Genomic DNA, 23,102 nt, shown 5'->3' with positions numbered 1-23,102 from the left:
GCTCCAGGTGTTACAGTATTCTCAGTCTCAGTCCCAGTGTGCAGGAGTGTGATCCGCTCCAGGTGTTACAGTATTCTCAGTCTCAGTCTCAGTGTGCAGCAGTGTGATCCGCTCCAGGTGTTACAGTATTCTCAGTCTCAGTCCCAGTGTGCAGCAGTGTGATCCGCTCCAGGTGTTACAGTATTCTCAGTCTCAGTCCCAGTGTGCAGCAGTGTGATCCGCTCCAGGTGTTACAGTATTCTCAGTCTCAGTCCCAGTGTGCAGCAGTGTGATCCGCTCCAGGTGTTACAGTATTCTCAGTCTCAGTCCCAGTGTGCAGGAGTGTGATCCGCTCCAGGTGTTACAGTATTCTCAGTCTCAGTCCCAGTGTGCAGCAGTGTGATCCGCTCCAGGTGTTACAGTATTCTCAGTCTCAGTCCCAGTGTGCAGCAGTGTGATCCGCTCCAGGTGTTACAGTATTTTCAGTCTCAGTCCCAGTGTGCAGCAGTGTGATCCGCTCCAGGTGTTACAGTATTCTCAGTCTCAGTCCCAGTGTGCAGCAGTGTGATCCGCTCCAGGTGTTACAGTATTCTCAGTCTCAGTCCCAGTGTGCAGTAGTGTGATCCGCTCCAGGTGTTACAGTATTCTCAGTCTCAGTCTCAGTGTGCAGCAGTGTGATCCGCTCCAGGTGTTACAGTATTCTCAGTCTCAGTCCCAGTGTGCAGCAGTGTGATCCGCTCCAGGTGTTACAGTATTCTCAGTCTCAGTCCCCGTGTGCAGGAGTGTGATCCGCTCCAGGTGTTACAGTATTCTCAGTCTCAGTCCCAGTGTGCAGCAGTGTGATCCGCTCCAGGTGTTACAGTATTCTCAGTCCCAGTGTGCAGGAGTGTGATCCGCTCCAGGTGTTACAGTATTCTCAGTCTCAGTCCCAGTGTGCAGCAGTGTGATCCGCTCCAGGTGTTACAGTATTCTCAGTCTCAGTCCCAGTGTGCAGCAGTGTGATCCGCTCCAGGTGTTACAGTATTCTTAGTCTCAGTCCCAGTGTGCAGCAGTGTGATCCGCTCCAGGTGTTACAGTATTCTCAGTCTCAGTCCCAGTGTGCAGCAGTGTGATCCGCTCCAGGTGTTACAGTATTCTCAGTCTCAGTCCCAGTGTGCAGTAGTGTGATCCGCTCCAGGTGTTACAGTATTCTCAGTCCCAGTCCCAGTGTGCAGCAGTGTGATCCGCTCCAGGTGTTACAGTATTCTCAGTCTCAGTGTGCAGCAGTGTGATCCGCTCCAGGTGTTACAGTATTCTCAGTCCCAGTCTCAGTGTGCAGCAGTGTGATCCGCTCCAGGTGTTACAGTATTCTCAGTCTCAGTCTCAGTGTGCAGCAGTGTGATCCGCTCCAGGTGTTACAGTATTCTCAGTCTCAGTCTCAGTGTGCAGCAGTGTGATCCGCTCCAGGTGTTACAGTATTCTCAGTCTCAGTCCCAGTGTGCAGCAGTGTGATCCGCTCCAGGTGTTACAGTATTCTCAGTCTCAGTCCCAGTGTGCAGGAGTGTGATCCGCTCCAGGTGTTACAGTATTCTCAGTCTCAGTCCCAGTGTGCAGCAGTGTGATCCGCTCCAGGTGTTACAGTATTCTCAGTCTCAGTCCCAGTGTGCAGCAGTGTGATCCGCTCCAGGTGTTACAGTATTCTCAGTCTCAGTCCCAGTGTGCAGCAGTGTGATCCGCTCCAGGTGTTACAGTATTCTCAGTCTCAGTCCCAGTGTGCAGGAGTGTGATCCGCTCCAGGTGTTACAGTATTCTCAGTCTCAGTCCCAGTGTGCAGCAGTGTGATCCGCTCCAGGTGTTACAGTATTCTCAGTCTCAGTCTCAGTGTGCAGCAGTGTGATCCGCTCCAGGTGTTACAGTATTCTCAGTCCCAGTGTGCAGCAGTGTGATCCGCTCCAGGTGTTACAGTATTCTCAGTCCCAGTGTGCAGCAGTGTGATCCGCTCCAGGTGTTACAGTATTCTCAGTCCCAGTCTCAGTGTGCAGCAGTGTGATCCGCTCCAGGTGTTACAGTATTCTCAGTCTCAGTCTCAGTGTGCAGCAGTGTGATCCGCTCCAGGTGTTACAGTATTCTCAGTCTCAGTCCCAGTGTGCAGCAGTGTGATCTGCTCCAGGTGTTACAGTATTCTCAGTCTCAGTCCCAGTGTGCAGCAGTGTGATCCGCTCCAGGTGTTACAGTATTCTCAGTCTCAGTCCCAGTGTGCAGCAGTGTGATCCGCTCCAGGTGTTACAGTATTCTCAGTCCCAGTGTGCAGCAGTGTGATCCACTCCAGGTGTTACAGTATTCTCAGTCTCAGTCTCAGTGTGCAGCAGTGTGATCCGCTCCAGGTGTTACAGTATTCTCAGTCCCAGTCCCAGTGTGCAGCAGTGTGATCCGCTCCAGGTGTTACAGTATTCTCAGTCTCAGTCTCAGTGTGCAGCAGTGTGATCCGCTCCAGGTGTTACAGTATTCTCAGTCCCAGTGTGCAGCAGTGTGATCCGCTCCAGGTGTTACAGTATTCTCAGTCTCAGTCCCAGTGTGCAGGAGTGTGATCCGCTCCAGGTGTTACAGTATTCTCAGTCTCAGTCCCAGTGTGCAGCAGTGTGATCCGCTCCAGGAGTTACAGTATTCTCAGTCTCAGTCTCAGTGTGCAGCAGTGTGATCCGCTCCAGGTGTTACAGTATTCTCAGTCTCAGTCCCAGTGTGCAGCAGTGTGATCCGCTCCAGGTGTTACAGTATTCTCAGTCTCAGTCCCAGTGTGCAGCAGTGTGATCCGCTCCAGGTGTTACAGTATTCTCAGTCTCAGTCTCAGTGTGCAGCAGTGTGATCCGCTCCAGGTGTTACAGTATTCTCAGTCTCAGTCTCAGTGTGCAGCAGTGTGATCCGCTCCAGGTGTTACAGTATTCTCAGTCTCAGTCTCAGTGTGCAGGAGTGTGATCCGCTCCAGGTGTTACAGTATTCTCAGTCCCAGTCCCAGTGTGCAGGAGTGTGATCCGCTCCAGGTGTTACAGTATTCTCAGTCTCAGTCCCAGTGTGCAGCAGTGTGATCCGCTCCAGAGTGATGAGGACAGGTCAGAGGTCATTAATAATGTCCTTATACTTATATAGCGCCTTTCTGGACGCCCCGCTGGTGGTGGGGATCCCCTCCAGCAGCAGCAGTGTGGAGCCCCACCAGTGCGCTCACACACAGCAGCTCTCAGGGCGATGAGGACAGGTCAGAGGTCATCAGAGGTTACTAGGAGGCCAGGACTGGTGAAGACCAGGGGGACACCGGGGTAACACCCCGACTCTTTTATAGAGACACCCCGGGATTGTTCATGGCCACTGACCGATCTGAGCGGGCAGGGTGCTCAGGTGTAAAGCTCTGTAGGTTGTATGTCGCTCACGGGTCGCTGCGTGTGCGTGTGCGTGTGCGTGTGTCAGCTGGCTGTGTGGCCCTGCTGTGTCTGCTGGTCCGGCTCTGGCCCCTGTCTGTGTGGCCCTGCTGTGTCTGCTGGTCCTGCTCTGGCCCCTGTCTGTGTGGCCCTGCTGGTCCGGCTCTGGCCCCTGTCTGTGTGGCCCTGCTGTGTCTGCTGGTCCGGCTCTGGCCCCTGTCTGTGTGGCCCTGCTGTGTCTGCTGGTCCGGCTCTGGCCCCTGTCTGTGTGGCCCTGCTGTGTCTGCTGGTCCGGCTCTGGCCCCTGTCTGTGTGGCCCTGCTGTGTCTGCTGGTCCGGCTCTGGCCCCTGTCTGTGTGGCCCTGCTGTGTCTGCTGGTCCGGCTCTGGCCCCTGTCTGTGTGGCCCTGCTGGTCCGGCTCTGGCCCCTGTCTGTGTGGCCCTGCTGTGTCTGCTGGTCCGGCTCTGGCCCCTGTCTGTGTGGCCCTGCTGTGTCTGCTGGTCCGGCTCTGGCCCCTGTCTGTGTGGCCCTGCTGTGTCTGCTGGTCCTGCTCTGGCCCCTGTCTGTGTGGCCCTGCTGTGTCTGCTGGTCCGGCTCTGGCCCCTGTCTGTGTGGCCCTGCTGTGTCTGCTGGTCCGGCTCTGGCCTCTGTCTGTGTGGCCCTGCTGTGTCTGCTGGTCCGGCTCTGGCCCCTGTCTGTGTGGCCCTGCTGTGTCTGCTGGTCCGGCTCTGGCCCCTGTCTGTGTGGCCCTGCTGTGTCTGCTGGTCCGGCTCTGGCCCCTGTCTGTGTGGCCCTGCTGGTCCTGCTCTGGCCCCTGTCTGTGTGGCCCTGCTGGTCCGGCTCTGGCCCCTGTCTGTGTGGCCCTGCTGTGTCTGCTGGTCCGGCTCTGGCCCCTGTCTGTGTGGCCCTGCTGGTCCGGCTCTGGCCCCTGTCTGTGTGGCCCTGCTGTGTCTGCTGGTCCGGCTCTGGCCCCTGTCTGTGTGGCCCTGCTGTGTCTGCTGGTCCGGCTCTGGCCCCTGTCTGTGTGGCCTTGCTGTGTCTGCTGGTCCGGCTCTGGCCCCTGTCTGTGTGGCCCTGCTGTGTCTGCTGGTCCGGCTCTGGCCCCTGTCTGTGTGGCCCTGCTGTGTCTGCTGGTCCGGCTCTGGCCCCTGTCTGTGTGGCCCTGCTGGTCCGGCTCTGGCCCCTGTCTGTGTGGCCCTGCTGTGTCTGCTGGTCCTGCTCTGGCCCCTGTCTGTGTGGCCCTGCTGGTCCGGCTCTGGCCCCTGTCTGTGTGGCCTTGCTGTGTCTGCTGGTCCTGCTCTGGCCCCTGTCTGTGTGGCCCTGCTGGTCCGGCTCTGGCCCCTGTCTGTGTGGCCCTGCTGTGTCTGCTGGTCCGGCTCTGGCCCCTGTCTGTGTGGCCCTGCTGGTCCTGCTCTGGCCCCTGTCTGTGTGGCCCTGCTGTGTCTGCTGGTCCGGCTCTGGCCCCTGTCTGTGTGGCCCTGCTGTGTCTGCTGGTCCTGCTCTGGCCCCTGTCTGTGTGGCCCTGCTGTGTCTGCTGGTCCGGCTCTGGCCCCTGTCTGTGTGGCCCTGCTGGTCCTGCTCTGGCCCCTGTCTGTGTGGCCCTGCTGGTCCGGCTCTGGCCTCTGTCTGTGTGGCCCTGCTGTGTCTGCTGGTCCGGCTCTGGCCCCTGTCTGTGTGGCCCTGTCTGTGTGGCCCTGCTGTGTGGCCCTGCTGTGTCTGCTGGTCCGGCTCTGGCCCCTGTCTGTGTGGCCCTGCTGTGTGGCCCTGCTGTGTCTGCTGGTCCGGCTCTGGCCCCTGTCTGTGTGGCCCTGCTGGTCCGGCTCTGGCCCCTGTCTGTGTGGCCCTGCTGTGTCTGCTGGTCCGGCTCTGGCCCCTGTCTGTGTGGCCCTGCTGGTCCGGCTCTGGCCCCTGTCTGTGTGGCCCTGCTGTGTCTGCTGGTCCGGCTCTGGCCCCTGTCTGTGTGGCCCTGCTGTGTCTGCTGGTCCGGCTCTGGCCCCTGTCTGTGTGGCCCTGCTGTGTCTGCTGGTCCGGCTCTGGCCTCTGTCTGTGTGGCCCTGCTGTGTCTGCTGGTCCGGCTCTGGCCCCTGTCTGTGTGGCCCTGCTGTGTCTGCTGGTCCGGCTCTGGCCCCTGTCTGTGTGGCCCTGCTGGTCCGGCTCTGGCCCCTGTCTGTGTGGCCCTGCTGGTCCTGCTCTGGCCCCTGTCTGTGTGGCCCTGCTGTGTCTGCTGGTCCTGCTCTGGCCCCTGTCTGTGTGGCCCTGCTGTGTCTGCTGGTCCTGCTCTGGCCCCTGTCTGTGTGGCCCTGCTGTGTCTGCTGGTCCGGCTCTGGCCCCTGTCTGTGTGGCCCTGCTGGTCCTGCTCTGGCCCCTGTCTGTGTGGCCCTGCTGGTCCGGCTCTGGCCCCTGTCTGTGTGGCCCTGCTGTGTCTGCTGGTCCGGCTCTGGCCCCTGTCTGTGTGGCCCTGCTGTGTCTGCTGGTCCGGCTCTGGCCCCTGTCTGTGTGGCCCTGCTGGTCCGGCTCTGGCCCCTGTCTGTGTGGCCCTGCTGGTCCTGCTCTGGCCCCTGTCTGTGTGGCCCTGCTGTGTCTGCTGGTCCTGCTCTGGCCCCTGTCTGTGTGGCCCTGCTGTGTCTGCTGGTCCGGCTCTGGCCCCTGTCTGTGTGGCCCTGCTGGTCCGGCTCTGGCCCCTGTCTGTGTGGCCCTGCTGTGTCTGCTGGTCCGGCTCTGGCCCCTGTCTGTGTGGCCCTGCTGTGTCTGCTGGTCCTGCTCTGGCCCCTGTCTGTGTGGCCCTGCTGGTCCGGCTCTGGCCCCTGTCTGTGTGGCCCTGCTGTGTCTGCTGGTCCGGCTCTGGCCCCTGTCTGTGTGGCCCTGCTGGTCCGGCTCTGGCCCCTGTCTGTGTGGCCCTGCTGTGTCTGCTGGTCCGGCTCTGGCCCCTGTCTGTGTGGCCCTGCTGTGTCTGCTGGTCCGGCTCTGGCCCCTGTCTGTGTGGCCCTGCTGTGTCTGCTGGTCCGGCTCTGGCCCCTGTCTGTGTGGCCCTGCTGGTCCGGCTCTGGCCCCTGTCTGTGTGGCCCTGCTGGTCCGGCTCTGGCCCCTGTCTGTGTGGCCCTGCTGGTCCGGCTCTGGCCCCTGTCTGTGTGGCCCTGCTGTGTCCTGACTGGCCCTTGACCCTCTGCCCAGCTACATCGTGCAGGACCTGATGGAGACGGACCTGTACAAGCTGCTGAAGACACAGCAGCTCAGCAACGACCACATCTGCTACTTCCTGTACCAGATCCTGCGGGGCCTGAAGTACATCCACTCCGCCAACGTGCTGCACCGCGACCTGAAGCCCTCCAACCTGCTGATCAACACCACCTGCGACCTCAAGGTCAGCCTGCGCCCCTGTGTGCTGGTCAGGCTCAGGGCCAGCCTGTGCCCCTGTGTACTGCACTGTATAACACACAGTGTACAGTGTGCACACACTATATAGTCTGGTCAAGCACAGAGACTGTACCAGTGTCTCATCAACACCACTGTGAGCTCAGGGCCAGCCTGTGCCCCTGTGTACTGCACTATATAACACACAGTGTACAGTGTGCACACACTATATAGTCTGGTCAAGCACAGAGACTGTACCAGTGTCTCATCAACACCACTGTGAGCTCAGGGCCAGCCTGTGCCCCTGTGTACTGCACTATATAACACACAGTGTACAGTGTGCACACACTATATAGTCTGGTCAAGCACAGAGACTGTACCAGTGTCTCATCAACACCACTGTGAGCTCAGGGCCGGCCTGTACCCCTGTGTACTGCACTGTATAACACACAGTGTACAGTGTGCACACACTATATAGTCTGGTCAAGCACAGAGACTGTACCAGTGTCTCATCAACACCACTGTGAGCTCAGGGCCAGCCTGTGCCCCTGTGTACTGCACTGTATAACACACAGTGTACAGTGTGCACACACTATATAGTCTGGTCAAGCACAGAGACTGTACCAGTGTCTCATCAACACCACTGTGAGCTCAGGGCCGGCCTGTACCCCTGTGTACTGCACTGTATAACACACAGTGTATAGTGTGCACACACTATATAGTCTGGTCAAGCACAGAGACTGTACCAGTGTCTCATCAACACCACTGTGAGCTCAGGGCCAGCCTGTACCCCTGTGTACTGCACTGTATAACACACAGTGTACAGTGTGCACACACTATATAGTCTGGTCAAGCACAGAGACTGTACCAGTGTCTCATCAACACCACTGTGAGCTCAGGGCCGGCCTGTACCCCTGTGTACTGCACTATATAACACACAGTGTACAGTGTGCACACACTATATAGTCTGGTCAAGCACAGAGACTGTACCAGTGTCTCATCAACACCACTGTGAGCTCAGGGCCAGCCTGTGCCCCTGTGTACTGCACTGTATAACACACAGTGTACAGTGTGCACACACTATATAGTCTGGTCAAGCACAGAGACTGTACCAGTGTCTCATCAACACCACTGTGAGCTCAGGGCCAGCCTGTGCCCCTGTGTACTGCACTGTATAACACACAGTGTACAGTGTGCACACACTATATAGTCTGGTCAAGCACAGAGACTGTACCAGTGTCTCATCAACACCACTGTGAGCTCAGGGCCAGCCTGTGCCCCTGTGTACTGCACTGTATAACACACAGTGTACAGTGTGCACACACTATATAGTCTGGTCAAGCACAGAGACTGTACCAGTGTCTCATCAACACCACTGTGAGCTCAGGGCCAGCCTGTGCCCCTGTGTACTGCACTGTATAACACACAGTGTACAGTGTGCACACACTATATAGTCTGGTCAAGCACAGAGACTGTACCAGTGTCTCATCAACACCACTGTGAGCTCAGGGCCGGCCTGTACCCCTGTGTACTGCACTATATAACACACAGTGTACAGTGTGCACACACTATATAGTCTGGTCAAGCACAGAGACTGTACCAGTGTCTCATCAACACCACTGTGAGCTCAGGGCCAGCCTGTGCCCCTGTGTACTGCACTGTATAACACACAGTGTACAGTGTGCACACACTATATAGTCTGGTCAAGCACAGAGACTGTACCAGTGTCTCATCAACACCACTGTGAGCTCAGGGCCGGCCTGTACCCCTGTGTACTGCACTGTATAACACACAGTGTACAGTGTGCACACACTATATAGTCTGGTCAAGCACAGAGACTGTACCAGTGTCTCATCAACACCACTGTGAGCTCAGGGCCGGCCTGTGCCCCTGTGTACTGCACTGTATAACACACAGTGTACAGTGTGCACACACTATATAGTCTGGTCAAGCACAGAGACTGTACCAGTGTCTCATCAACACCACTGTGAGCTCAGGGCCAGCCTGTGCCCCTGTGTACTGCACTGTATAACACACAGTGTACAGTGTGCACACACTATATAGTCTGGTCAAGCACAGAGACTGTACCAGTGTCTCATCAACACCACTGTGAGCTCAGGGCCAGCCTGTACCCCTGTGTACTGCACTGTATAACACACAGTGTACAGTGTGCACACACTATATAGTCTGGTCAAGCACAGAGACTGTACCAGTGTCTCATCAACACCACTGTGAGCTCAGGGCCGGCCTGTACCCCTGTGTACTGCACTATATAACACACAGTGTACAGTGTGCACACACTATATAGTCTGGTCAAGCACAGAGACTGTATCAGTGTCTCATCAACACCACTGTGAGCTCAGGGCCGGCCTGTACCCCTGTGTACTGCACTATATAACACACAGTGTACAGTGTGCACACACTATATAGTCTGGTCAAGCACAGAGACTGTACCAGTGTCTCATCAACACCACTGTGAGCTCAGGGCCGGCCTGTACCCCTGTGTACTGCACTGTATAACACACAGTGTACAGTGTGCACACACTATATAGTCTGGTCAAGCACAGAGACTGTACCAGTGTCTCATCAACACCACTGTGAGCTCAGGGCCGGCCTGTGCCCCTGTGTACTGCACTATATAACACACAGTGTACAGTGTGCACACACTATATAGTCTGGTCAAGCACAGAGACTGTACCAGTGTCTCATCAACACCACTGTGAGCTCAGGGCCGGCCTGTACCCCTGTGTACTGCACTGTATAACACACAGTGTACAGTGTGCACACACTATATAGTCTGGTCAAGCACAGAGACTGTACCAGTGTCTCATCAACACCACTGTGAGCTCAGGGCCAGCCTGTGCCCCTGTGTACTGCACTATATAACACACAGTGTACAGTGTGCACACACTATATAGTCTGGTCAAGCACAGAGACTGTACCAGTGTCTCATCAACACCACTGTGAGCTCAGGGCCGGCCTGTACCCCTGTGTACTGCACTGTATAACACACAGTGTACAGTGTGCACACACTATATAGTCTGGTCAAGCACAGAGACTGTACCAGTGTCTCATCAACACCACTGTGAGCTCAGGGCCAGCCTGTACCCCTGTGTACTGCACTATATAACACACAGTGTACAGTGTGCACACACTATATAGTCTGGTCAAGCACGGAGACTGTACCAGTGTCTCATCAACACCACTGTGAGCTCAGGGCCGGCCTGTGCCCCTGTGTACTGCACTATATAACACACAGTGTACAGTGTGCACACACTATATAGTCTGGTCAAGCACAGAGACTGTACCAGTGTCTCATCAACACCACTGTGAGCTCAGGGCCGGCCTGTACCCCTGTGTACTGCACTGTATAACACACAGTGTACAGTGTGCACACACTATATAGTCTGGTCAAGCACAGAGACTGTACCAGTGTCTCATCAACACCACTGTGAGCTCAGGGCCAGCCTGTACCCCTGTGTACTGCACTATATAACACACAGTGTACAGTGTGCACACACTATATAGTCTGGTCAAGCACGGAGACTGTACCAGTGTCTCATCAACACCACTGTGAGCTCAGGGCCGGCCTGTACCCCTGTGTACTGCACTGTATAACACACAGTGTACAGTGTGCACACACTATATAGTCTGGTCAAGCACAGAGACTGTACCAGTGTCTCATCAACACCACTGTGAGCTCAGGGCCGGCCTGTGCCCCTGTGTACTGCACTATATAACACACAGTGTACAGTGTGCACACACTATATAGTCTGGTCAAGCACAGAGACTGTACCAGTGTCTCATCAACACCACTGTGAGCTCAGGGCCAGCCTGTGCCCCTGTGTACTGCACTATATAACACACAGTGTACAGTGTGCACACACTATATAGTCTGGTCAAGCACAGAGACTGTACCAGTGTCTCATCAACACCACTGTGAGCTCAGGGCCGGCCTGTGCCCCTGTGTACTGCACTATATAACACACAGTGTACAGTGTGCACACACTATATAGTCTGGTCAAGCACAGAGACTGTACCAGTGTCTCATCAACACCACTGTGAGCTCAGGGCCAGCCTGTGCCCCTGTGTACTGCACTATATAACACACAGTGTACAGTGTGCACACACTATATAGTCTGGTCAAGCACAGAGACTGTACCAGTGTCTCATCAACACCACTGTGAGCTCAGGGCCGGCCTGTGCCCCTGTGTACTGCACTATATAACACACAGTGTACAGTGTGCACACACTATATAGTCTGGTCAAGCACAGAGACTGTACCAGTGTCTCATCAACACCACTGTGAGCTCAGGGCCGGCCTGTACCCCTGTGTACTGCACTGTATAACACACAGTGTACAGTGTGCACACACTATATAGTCTGGTCAAGCACAGAGACTGTACCAGTGTCTCATCAACACCACTGTGAGCTCAGGGCCGGCCTGTACCCCTGTGTACTGCACTGTATAACACACAGTGTACAGTGTGCACACACTATATAGTCTGGTCAAGCACAGAGACTGTACCAGTGTCTCATCAACACCACTGTGAGCTCAGGGCCAGCCTGTGCCCCTGTGTACTGCACTATATAACACACAGTGTACAGTGTGCACACACTATATAGTCTGGTCAAGCACGGAGACTGTTCCAGTGTCTCATCAACACCACTGTGAGCTCAGGGCCGGCCTGTGCCCCTGTGTACTGCACTGTATAACACACAGTGTACAGTGTGCACACACTATATAGTCTGGTCAAGCACAGAGACTGTACCAGTGTCTCATCAACACCACTGTGAGCTCAGGGCCGGCCTGTACCCCTGTGTACTGCACTGTATAACACACAGTGTACAGTGTGCACACACTATATAGTCTGGTCAAGCACAGAGACTGTACCAGTGTCTCATCAACACCACTGTGAGCTCAGGGCCGGCCTGTACCCCTGTGTACTGCACTGTATAACACACAGTGTACAGTGTGCACACACTATATAGTCTGGTCAAGCACAGAGACTGTACCAGTGTCTCATCAACACCACTGTGAGCTCAGGGCCGGCCTGTACCCCTGTGTACTGCACTGTATAACACACAGTGTACAGTGTGCACACACTATATAGTCTGGTCAAGCACAGAGACTGTACCAGTGTCTCATCAACACCACTGTGAGCTCAGGGCCGGCCTGTGCCCCTGTGTACTGCACTGTATAACACACAGTGTACAGTGTGCACACACTATATAGTCTGGTCAAGCACAGAGACTGTACCAGTGTCTCATCAACACCACTGTGAGCTCAGGGTCGGCCTGTGCCCCTGTGTACTGCACTATATAACACACAGTGTACAGTGTGCACACACTATATAGTCTGGTCAAGCACGGAGACTGTACCAGTGTCTCATCAACACCACTGTGAGCTCAGGGCCGGCCTGTACCCCTGTGTACTGCACTGTATAACACACAGTGTACAGTGTGCACACACTATATAGTCTGGTCAAACACAGAGACTGTACCAGTGTCTCATCAACACCACTGTGAGCTCAGGGCCGGCCTGTACCCCTGTGTACTGCACTGTATAACACACAGTGTACAGTGTGCACACACTATATAGTCTGGTCAAGCACAGAGACTGTACCAGTGTCTCATCAACACCACTGTGAGCTCAGGGCCGGCCTGTACCCCTGTGTACTGCACTGTATAACACACAGTGTACAGTGTGCACACACTATATAGTCTGGTCAAGCACGGAGACTGTACCAGTGTCTCATCAACACCACTGTGAGCTCAGGGCCGGCCTGTACCCCTGTGTACTGCACTGTATAACACACAGTGTACAGTGTGCACACACTATATAGTCTGGTCAAGCACAGAGACTGTACCAGTGTCTCATCAACACCACTGTGAGCTCAGGGCCAGCCTGTGCCCCTGTGTACTGCACTATATAACACACAGTGCACAGTGTGCACACACTATATAGTCTGGTCAAGCACAGAGACTGTACCAGTGTCTCATCAACACCACTGTGAGCTCAGGGCCAGCCTGTACCCCTGTGTACTGCACTGTATAACACACAGTGTACAGTGTGCACACACTATATAGTCTGGTCAAGCACAGAGACTGTACCAGTGTCTCATCAACACCACTGTGAGCTCAGGGCCGGCCTGTACCCCTGTGTACTGCACTGTATAACACACAGTGTACAGTGTGCACACACTATATAGTCTGGTCAAGCACAGAGACTGTACCAGTGTCTCATCAACACCACTGTGAGCTCAGGGCCGGCCTGTACCCCTGTGTACTGCACTGTATAACACACAGTGTACAGTGTGCACACACTATATAGTCTGGTCAAGCACAGAGACTGTACCAGTGTCTCATCAACACCACTGTGAGCTCAGGGCCGGCCTGTACCCCTGTGTACTGCACTGTATAACACACAGTGTACAGTGTGCACACACTATATAGTCTGGTCAAGCACAGAGACTGTACCAGTGTCTCATCAACACCACTGTGAGCTCAGGGCCGGCCTGTACCCCTGTGTACTGCACTGTATAACACACAGTGTACAGTGTGCACACACTATATAGTCTGGTCAAGCACAGAGACTGTACCAGTGTCTCATCAACACCACTGTGAGCTCAGGGCCGGCCTGTACCCCTGTGTACTGCACTGTATAACACACAGTGTACAGTGTGCACACACTATATAGTCTGGTCAAGCACAGAGACTGTACCAGTGTCTCATCAACACCACTGTGAGCTCAGGGCCGGCCTGTACCCCTGTGTACTGCACTATATAACACACAGTGTACAGTGTGCACACACTATATAGTCTGGTCAAGCACAGAGACTGTACCAGTGTCTCATCAACACCACTGTGAGCTCAGGGCCGGCCTGTACCCCTGTGTACTGCACTGTATAACACACAGTGTACAGTGTGCACACACTATATAGTCTGGTCAAGCACAGAGACTGTACCAGTGTCTCATCAACACCACTGTGAGCTCAGGGCCAGCCTGTGCCCCTGTGTACTGCACTGTATAACACACAGTGTACAGTGTGCACACACTATATAGTCTGGTCAAGCACAGAGACTGTACCAGTGTCTCATCAACACCACTGTGAGCTCAGGGCCGGCCTGTACCCCTGTGTACTGCACTGTATAACACACAGTGTACAGTGTGCACACACTATATAGTCTGGTCAAGCACGGAGACTGTACCAGTGTCTCATCAACACCACTGTGAGCTCAGGGCCGGCCTGTACCCCTGTGTACTGCACTGTATAACACACAGTGTACAGTGTGCACACACTATATAGTCTGGTCAAGCACAGAGACTGTACCAGTGTCTCATCAACACCACTGTGAGCTCAGGGCCGGCCTGTGCCCCTGTGTACTGCACTATATAACACACAGTGTACAGTGTGCACACACTATATAGTCTGGTCAAGCACAGAGACTGTACCAGTGTCTCATCAACACCACTGTGAGCTCAGGGCCGGCCTGTACCCCTGTGTACTGCACTATATAACACACAGTGTACAGTGTGCACACACTATATAGTCTGGTCAAGCACGGAGACTGTACCAGTGTCTCATCAACACCACTGTGAGCTCAGGGCCAGCCTGTGCCCCTGTGTACTGCACTATATAACACACAGTGTACAGTGTGCACACACTATATAGTCTGGTCAAGCACGGAGACTGTACCAGTGTCTCATCAACACCACTGTGAGCTCAGGGCCAGCCTGTGCCCCTGTGTACTGCACTATATAACACACAGTGTACAGTGTGCACACACTATATAGTCTGGTCAAGCACAGAGACTGTACCAGTGTCTCATCAACACCACTGTGAGCTCAGGGCCGGCCTGTACCCCTGTGTACTGCACTATATAACACACAGTGTACAGTGTGCACACACTATATAGTCTGGTCAAGCACAGAGACTGTACCAGTGTCTCATCAACACCACTGTGAGCTCAGGGCCGGCCTGTACCCCTGTGTACTGCACTGTATAACACACAGTGTACAGTGTGCACACACTATATAGTCTGGTCAAGCACAGAGACTGTACCAGTGTCTCATCAACACCACTGTGAGCTCAGGGCCAGCCTGTACCCCTGTGTACTGCACTATATAACACACAGTGTACAGTGTGCACACACTATATAGTCTGGTCAAGCACAGAGACTGTACCAGTGTCTCATCAACACCACTGTGAGCTCAGGGCCGGCCTGTACCCCTGTGTACTGCACTGTATAACACACAGTGTACAGTGTGCACACACTATATAGTCTGGTCAAGCACAGAGACTGTACCAGTGTCTCATCAACACCACTGTGAGCTCAGGGCCGGCCTGTACCCCTGTGTACTGCACTATATAACACACAGTGTACAGTGTGCACACACTATATAGTCTGGTCAAGCACAGAGACTGTACCAGTGTCTCATCAACACCACTGTGAGCTCAGGGCCGGCCTGTACCCCTGTGTACTGCACTGTATAACACACAGTGTACAGTGTGCACACACTATATAGTCTGGTCAAGCACAGAGACTGTACCAGTGTCTCATCAACACCACTGTGAGCTCAGGGCCAGCCTGTACCCCTGTGTACTGCACTATATAACACACAGTGTACAGTGTGCACACACTATATAGTCTGGTCAAGCACAGAGACTGTACCAGTGTCTCATCAACACCACTGTGAGCTCAGGGCCGGCCTGTACCCCTGTGTACTGCACTGTATAACACACAGTGTACAGTGTGCACACACTATATAGTCTGGTCAAGCACAGAGACTGTACCAGTGTCTCATCAACACCACTGTGAGCTCAGGGCCAGCCTGTACCCCTGTGTACTGCACTATATAACACACAGTGTACAGTGTGCACACACTATATAGTCTGGTCAAGCACAGAGACTGTACCAGTGTCTCATCAACACCACTGTGAGCTCAGGGCCAGCCTGTACCCCTGTGTACTGCACTATATAACACACAGTGTACAGTGTGCACACACTATATAGTCTGGTCAAGCACAGAGACTGTACCAGTGTCTCATCAACACCACTGTGAGCTCAGGGCCAGCCTGTGCCCCTGTGTACTGCACTATATAACACACAGTGTACAGTGTGCACACACTATATAGTCTGGTCAAGCACAGAGACTGTACCAGTGTCTCATCAACACCACTGTGAGCTCAGGGCCAGCCTGTGCCCCTGTGTACTGCACTATATAACACACAGTGTACAGTGTGCACACACTATATAGTCTGGTCAAGCACAGAGACTGTACCAGTGTCTCATCAACACCACTGTGAGCTCAGGGCCGGCCTGTACCCCTGTGTACTGCACTATATAACACACAGTGTACAGTGTGCACACACTATATAGTCTGGTCAAGCACAGAGACTGTACCAGTGTCTCATCAACACCACTGTGAGCTCAGGGCCAGCCTGTGCCCCTGTGTACTGCACTGTATAACACACAGTGTACAGTGTGCACACACTATATAGTCTGGTCAAGCACAGAGACTGTACCAGTGTCTCATCAACACCACTGTGAGCTCAGGGCCAGCCTGTGCCCCTGTGTACTGCACTGTATAACACACAGTGTACAGTGTGCACACACTATATAGTCTGGTCAAGCACAGAGACTGTACCAGTGTCTCATCAACACCACTGTGAGCTCAGGGCCAGCCTGTGCCCCTGTGTACTGCACTGTATAACACACAGTGTACAGTGTGCACACACTATATAGTCTGGTCAAGCACAGAGACTGTACCAGTGTCTCATCAACACCACTGTGAGCTCAGGGCCGGCCTGTACCCCTGTGTACTGCACTGTATAACACACAGTGTACAGTGTGCACACACTATATAGTCTGGTCAAGCACGGAGACTGTACCAGTGTCTCATCAACACCACTGTGAGCTCAGGGCCAGCCTGTACCCCTGTGTACTGCACTATATAACACACAGTGTACAGTGTGCACACACTATATAGTCTGGTCAAGCACAGAGACTGTACCAGTGTCTCATCAACACCACTGTGAGCTCAGGGCCAGCCTGTGCCCCTGTGTACTGCACTGTATAACACACAGTGTACAGTGTGCACACACTATATAGTCTGGTCAAGCACAGAGACTGTACCAGTGTCTCATCAACACCACTGTGAGCTCAGGGCCGGCCTGTACCCCTGTGTACTGCACTATATAACACACAGTGTACAGTGTGCACACACTATATAGTCTGGTCAAGCACAGAGACTGTACCAGTGTCTCATCAACACCACTGTGAGCTCAGGGCCAGCCTGTGCCCCTGTGTACTGCACTGTATAACACACAGTGTACAGTGTGCACACACTATATAGTCTGGTCAAGCACAGAGACTGTACCAGTGTCTCATCAACACCACTGTGAGCTCAGGGCCGGCCTGTACCCCTGTGTACTGCACTGTATAACACACAGTGTACAGTGTGCACACACTATATAGTCTGGTCAAGCACGGAGACTGTACCAGTGTCTCATCAACACCACTGTGAGCTCAGGGCCAGCCTGTACCCCTGTGTACTGCACTATATAACACACAGTGTACAGTGTGCACACACTATATAGTCTGGTCAAGCACAGAGACTGTACCAGTGTCTCATCAACACCACTGTGAGCTCAGGGCCAGCCTGTGCCCCTGTGTACTGCACTATATAACACACAGTGTACAGTGTGCACACACTATATAGTCTGGTCAAGCACGGAGACTGTACCAGTGTCTCATCAACACCACTGTGAGCTCAGGGCCAGCCTGTACCCCTGTGTACTGCACTATATAACACACAGTGCACAGTGTGCACACACTATATAGTCTGGTCAAGCACAGAGACTGTACCAGTGTCTCATCAACACCACTGTGAGCTCAGGGCCAGCCTGTGCCCCTGTGTACTGCACTATATAACACACAGTGTACAGTGTGCACACACTATATAGTCTGGTCAAGCACAGAGACTGTACCAGTGTCTCATCAACACCACTGTGAGCTCAGGGCCGGCCTGTACCCCTGTGTACTGCACTATATAACACACAGTGTACAGTGTGCACACACTATATAGTCTGGTCAAGCACAGAGACTGTACCAGTGTCTCATCAACACCACTGTGAGCTCAGGGCCGGCCTGTACCCCTGTGTACTGCACTATATAACACACAGTGTACAGTGTGCACACACTATATAGTCTGGTCAAGCACAGAGACTGTACCAGTGTCTCATCAACACCACTGTGAGCTCAGGGCCAGCCTGTGCCCCTGTGTACTGCACTGTATAACACACAGTGTACAGTGTGCACACACTATATAGTCTGGTCAAGCACAGAGACTGTACCAGTGTCTCATCAACACCACTGTGAGCTCAGGGCCAGCCTGTGCCCCTGTGTACTGCACTGTATAACACACAGTGTACAGTGTGCACACACTATATAGTCTGGTCAAGCACAGAGACTGTACCAGTGTCTCATCAACACCACTGTGAGCTCAGGGCCAGCCTGTGCCCCTGTGTACTGCACTGTATAACACACAGTGTCTGGTTTGGGGGTGTGGGGTCAGTCTGTAGTGTGGTTCGGGGGGTGTGGGGTCAGTTGTAGTCTGGTTCGGGGGGTGTGGGGTCAGTTGTAGTGTGGTTCGGGGGGTGTGGGGTCAGTCTGTAGTGTGGTTCGGGGGGTGTGGGGTCAGTTGTAGTGTGGTTCGGGGGGTGTGGGGTCAGTTGTAGTGTGGTTCGGGGGGTGTGGGGTCAATTGTAGTGTGGTTCGGGGGGTGTGGGGTCAGTCTGTAGTGTGGTTCGGGGGGTGTGGGGTCAGTTGTAGTGTGGTTCGGGGGGTGTGGGGTCAGTCTGTAGTGTGGTTCGGGGGGTGTGGGGTCAGTCTGTAGTGTGGTTCGGGGGGTGTGGGGTCAGTTGTAGTGTGGTTCGGGGGGTGTGGGGTCAGTCTGTAGTGTGGTTCGGGGGGTGTGGGGTCAGTCTGTAGTGTGGTTCGGGGGGTGTGGGGTCAGTCTGTAGTGTGGTTCGGGGGGTGTGGGGTCAGTTGTAGTGTGGTTCGGGGGGTGTGGGGTCAGTTGTAGTGTGGTTCGGGGGGTGTGGGGTCAGTTGTAGTGTGGTTCGGGGGGTGTGGGGTCAGTCTGTAGTGTGGTTCGGGGGGTGTGGGGTCAGTTGTAGTGTGGTTCGGGGGGTGTGGGGTCAGTTGTAGTGTGGTTCGGGGGGTGTGGGGTCAGTCTGTAGTCTGGTTCGGGGGGTGTGGGGTCAGTTGTAGTGTGGTTCGGGGGGTGTGGGGTCAGTTGTAGTGTGGTTCGGGGGGTGTGGGGTCAGTCTGTAGTGTGGTTCGGGGGGTGTGGGGTCAGTCTGTAGTGTGGTTCGGGGGGTGTGGGGTCAGTCTGTAGTGTGGTTCGGGGGGTGTGGGGTCAGTCTGTAGTGTGGTTCGGGGGGTGTGGGGTCAGTCTGTAGTGTGGTTCGGGGGGTGTGGGGTCAGTCTGTAGTGTGGTTCGGGGGGTGTGGGGTCAGTCTGTAGTGTGGTTCGGGGGGTGTGGGGTCAGTCTGTAGTGTGGTTCGGGGGGTGTGGGGTCAGTCTGTAGTGTGGTTCGGGGGGTGTGGGGTCAGTTGTAGTGTGGTTCGGGGGGTGTGGGGTCAGTTGTAGTGTGGTTCGGGGGGTGTGGGGTCAGTTGTAGTCTGGTTCGGGGGGTGTGGGGTCAGTCTGTAGTCTGGTTCGGGGGGTGTGGGGTCAGTCTGTAGTGTGGTTCGGGGGGTGTGGGGTCAGTTGTAGTGTGGTTCGGGGGGTGTGGGGGTGTGGGGTCAGTTGTAGTGTGGTTCGGGGGGTGTGGGGTCAGTTGTAGTGTGGTTCGGGGGGTGTGGGGTCAGTCTGTAGTGTGGTTCGGGGGGTGTGGGGTCAGTCTGTAGTGTGGTTCGGGGGGTGTGGGGTCAGTCTGTAGTCTGGTTCGGGGGGTGTGGGGTCAGTTGTAGTGTGGTTCGGGGGGTGTGGGGTCAGTCTGTAGTGTGGTTCGGGGGGTGTGGGGTCAGTTGTAGTGTGGTTCGGGGGGTGTGGGGTCAGTCTGTAGTCTGGTTCGGGGGGTGTGGGGTCAGTCTGTAGTCTGGTTCGGGGGGTGTGGGGTCAGTTGTAGTGTGGTTCGGGGGGTGTGGGGTCAGTCTGTAGTGTGGTTCGGGGGGTGTGGGGTCAGTCCTGAGGGGTGCTGACCGGTCCTGCCTGTCTGGGTTCTCAGATCTGTGATTTCGGACTGGCCCGGATCGCAGACCCCGAGCACGACCACACGGGCTTCCTGACCGAGTATGTGGCGACCCGCTGGTACCGGGCTCCTGAGATCATGCTGAACTCCAAGGTCAGTGTGTCTGTGTGCGTGTGTGTGCGAGAGACAGTGTGTCTGCGTGCGTGTGACCAGTGTGTCTGCGTGCGTGTGACCAGTGTGTCTGTGTGCGTGTGTGTGTGAGAGACGGCGTGTCTCCGTGTGTATGTGTGACAGTGTGTGTGACCAGTGTGCCTGCGCCTGTGTGACAGCGTGTCTGCGCGTGTGAGACAGCTTGTGTGTGTGGGACAGTGTGTCTGTGAGATAGTCACCAGCACACAGATGGGACTGTGTGTGTGTGACAGTGTGTTGTATTGTGTATCTGCAGGGCTATACCAAGTCTATCGACTGTGTGTGTGACAGTGTGTTGTATTGTGTATCTGCAGGGCTATACCAAGTCTATCGATATCTGGTCGGTGGGCTGTATCCTGGCGGAGATGTTGTCCAACAGACCCATCTTTCCTGGGAAACACTACCTCGACCAGCTGAACCACATTCTGGGTAAGAGAGAGGAGGCACTGATGTTATTATCACACACAGAGCTCCTCCTGACTGATAGAACAGGAGAGAGAGACAGGAGAGAAAGAGAGAGGAGACAGTGATCTTATTATCACACACGGAGCTCCTCCTAACTGACATGAACCTCCCTGTACCCGCAGGAATCTTGGGGTCCCCCTCTCAGGACGATCTGAACTGCATCATCAACATGAAGGCCAGGAACTACCTGCAGAGTCTCCCCCAGAAGCCCAAGATCCCCTGGACCAAGCTGTTCCCCAAGGCAGACAGCAAGGGTGACTCCCAGTACCCCCCGTCTCCGTCAGAGTGTCCCCCAAAACCCCCCTTGACTCTGTCACACCGTCCCCCCAAAAACCCCCCCGTCTCTCTCGCACTGTCCCCCCAAAACTCCCCGTCTCTCTCGCACTGTCCCCCCAAAACCCCCCCCTGTCTCTCTCACACTGTCCCCCCAAAACTCCCATCTCTGTCACACCGTCCCCCCAAAACCCCCCTTGTCTCTGTCACACCGTCCCCCCAAAACCCCCATATCTCTCACACTGTTCCCCTAAAACCCCCCTTGTCTCTGTCACACTGTCCCCCCAAACCCCCCCCGTCTCTCTCACACTGTCCCCCCAAAACTCTCCCTGTCTCTGTCACACTGTCCCCCCAAAACTCTCCCTGTCTCTGTCACACTGTCCCCCCAAAACTCCCCCTGTCTCTCTCGCACTGTCCCGCCAAAACTCCCCGTCTCTCTCACACTGTCCCCCCAAACCCCCCCTGTCTCTCTCACACTGTTCCCCCAGAACTCCCCCGTCTCTCTCACACTGTCCCCCCAAACCCCCCCCGTCTCTGTCACACTGTCCCCCCAAAACTCCCCCTGTCTCTCTCGCACTGTCCCCCCAAAACTCCCCCTGTCTCTGTCACACTGTCCCCCCAAAACTCCCCCTGTCTCTCTCGCACTGTCCCGCCAAAACTCCCCGTCTCTCTCACACTGTCCCCCCAAACCCCCCCTGTCTCTCTCACACTGTTCCCCCAGAACTCCCCCGTCTCTCTCACACTGTCCCCCCAAACCCCCCCCGTCTCTGTCACACTGTCCCCCCAAAACTCCCCCTGTCTCTCTCGCACTGTCCCGCCAAAACTCCCCCTGTCTCTCTCACACTGTCCCCCCAAACCCCCCCCGTCTCTGTCACACTGTCCCCCCAAACCCCCCCCTGTCTCTCTCACACTGTTCCTCCAGAACTCCCCCGTGTCTCTCACACTGTCCTCCCAAAACTTCCTGTCTCTGCCTGTCTGTCTCTCTCTGTGTGATACCTGTCTCTGCTGCAGGGCTCTGTGCACTTCCTGTCTCTGCCTGTGTGATACCTGTCTCTCTCTCTGCAGCTCTAGATCTCTTGGACCGGATGTTGACCTTTAACCCCATAAAGAGGATCACAGTAGAAGATGCCCTTGCTCACCCATACCTAGAGCAGTACTATGACCCCACAGATGAGGTCAGTACGAACCCCTCTCTCTCTCAGTGCAGTGTTAATGTACTGGAGTGTCCAGTCAGTGTGTCTGTATTAACCCCTCTCTCTCTCAGTGCAGTGTTAATGTACTGGAGTGTCCAGTCAGTGTGTGTATTAACCCCTCTCTCTCTCAGTGCAGTGTTAATGTACTGGAGTGTCCAGTCAGTGTGTCTGTATTAACCCCTCTCTCTCTCAGTGCAGTGTTAATGTACTGGAGTGTCCAGTCAGTGTGTCTGTATTAACCCCTCTCTCTCTCAGTACAATGTTAATGTACTGGAGTGTCCAGTCAGTGTGTCTGTATTAACCCCTCTCTCTCTCAGTACAATGTTAATGTACTGGAGTGTCCAGTCAGTGTGTCTGTATTAACCCCTCTCTCTCTCAGTGCAGTGTTGATGTACTGGAGTGTCCAGTCAGTGTGTCTGTATTAACCCCTCTCTCTCTCAGTGCAGTGTTGATGTACTGGAGTGTCCAGTCAGTGTGTCTGTATTAACCCCTCTCTCTCTCAGTGCAGTGTTGATGTACTGGAGTGTCCAGTCAGTGTGTCTGTATTAACCCCTCTCTCTCTGAGTGCAGTGTTAATGTACTGGAGTGTCCAGTCAGTGTGTGTGTATTAACCCCTCTCTCTCTCAGTGCAGTGTTAATGTACTGGAGTGTCCAGTCAGTGTGTGTGTATGAACCCCTCTCTCTCTCAGCGCAGTGTTAATGTACTGGAGTGTCCAGTCAGTGTGTGTGTATGAACCCCTCTCTCTCTCAGTGCAGTGTTAATGTACTGGAGTGTCCAGTCAGTGTGTGTATTAACCCCTCTCTCTCTCAGTGCAGTGTTTAATGTACTGGAGTGTCCAGTCAGTGTGTGTGTATTAACCCCTCTCTCTCTCTCAGTGCAGTGTTAATGTACTGGAGTGTCCAGTCAGTGTGTCTGTATTAACCCCTCTCTCTCTCTCTCAGTGCAGTGTTAATGTACTGGAGTGTCCAGTCAGTGTGTGTGTATTAACCCCTCTCTCTCAGTGCAGTGTTAATGTACTGGAATGTCCAGTCAGTGTGTGTGTATTAACCCCTCTCTCT

At 54.7% G+C, this 23,102-nt stretch overlaps 1 protein-coding gene across 2 annotated transcripts in view; it reads left to right on the top strand.

The window, feature by feature from the left end:
• The window catches only part of mapk3 (mitogen-activated protein kinase 3), a 43,244-nt gene that overhangs the window by 17,202 nt on the left and 2,940 nt on the right, over positions 1-23,102 (top strand). For both annotated transcript variants that reach the window (XM_088915323.1, XM_088915324.1), the window contains exons 3-7: positions 6,540-6,729; positions 19,960-20,076; positions 20,427-20,541; positions 20,700-20,831; positions 21,916-22,025. In XM_088915323.1, coding sequence (XP_088771449.1) covers positions 6,540-6,729; positions 19,960-20,076; positions 20,427-20,541; positions 20,700-20,831; positions 21,916-22,025 — 664 coding nt within the window. The remainder of the gene's footprint in view (positions 1-6,539; positions 6,730-19,959; positions 20,077-20,426; positions 20,542-20,699; positions 20,832-21,915; positions 22,026-23,102) is intronic.

The sequence above is a fragment of the Atractosteus spatula genome, chromosome 5 (genome assembly GCF_055471065.1).
Source record: "Atractosteus spatula isolate fAtrSpa1 chromosome 5, fAtrSpa1.hap1, whole genome shotgun sequence".
Classification (NCBI taxonomy): domain Eukaryota; kingdom Metazoa; phylum Chordata; class Actinopteri; order Semionotiformes; family Lepisosteidae; genus Atractosteus; species Atractosteus spatula.
The sequence above is the reverse complement of the archived record's forward strand: the minus strand, read 5'-3'. Positions and strand labels throughout refer to the sequence as shown.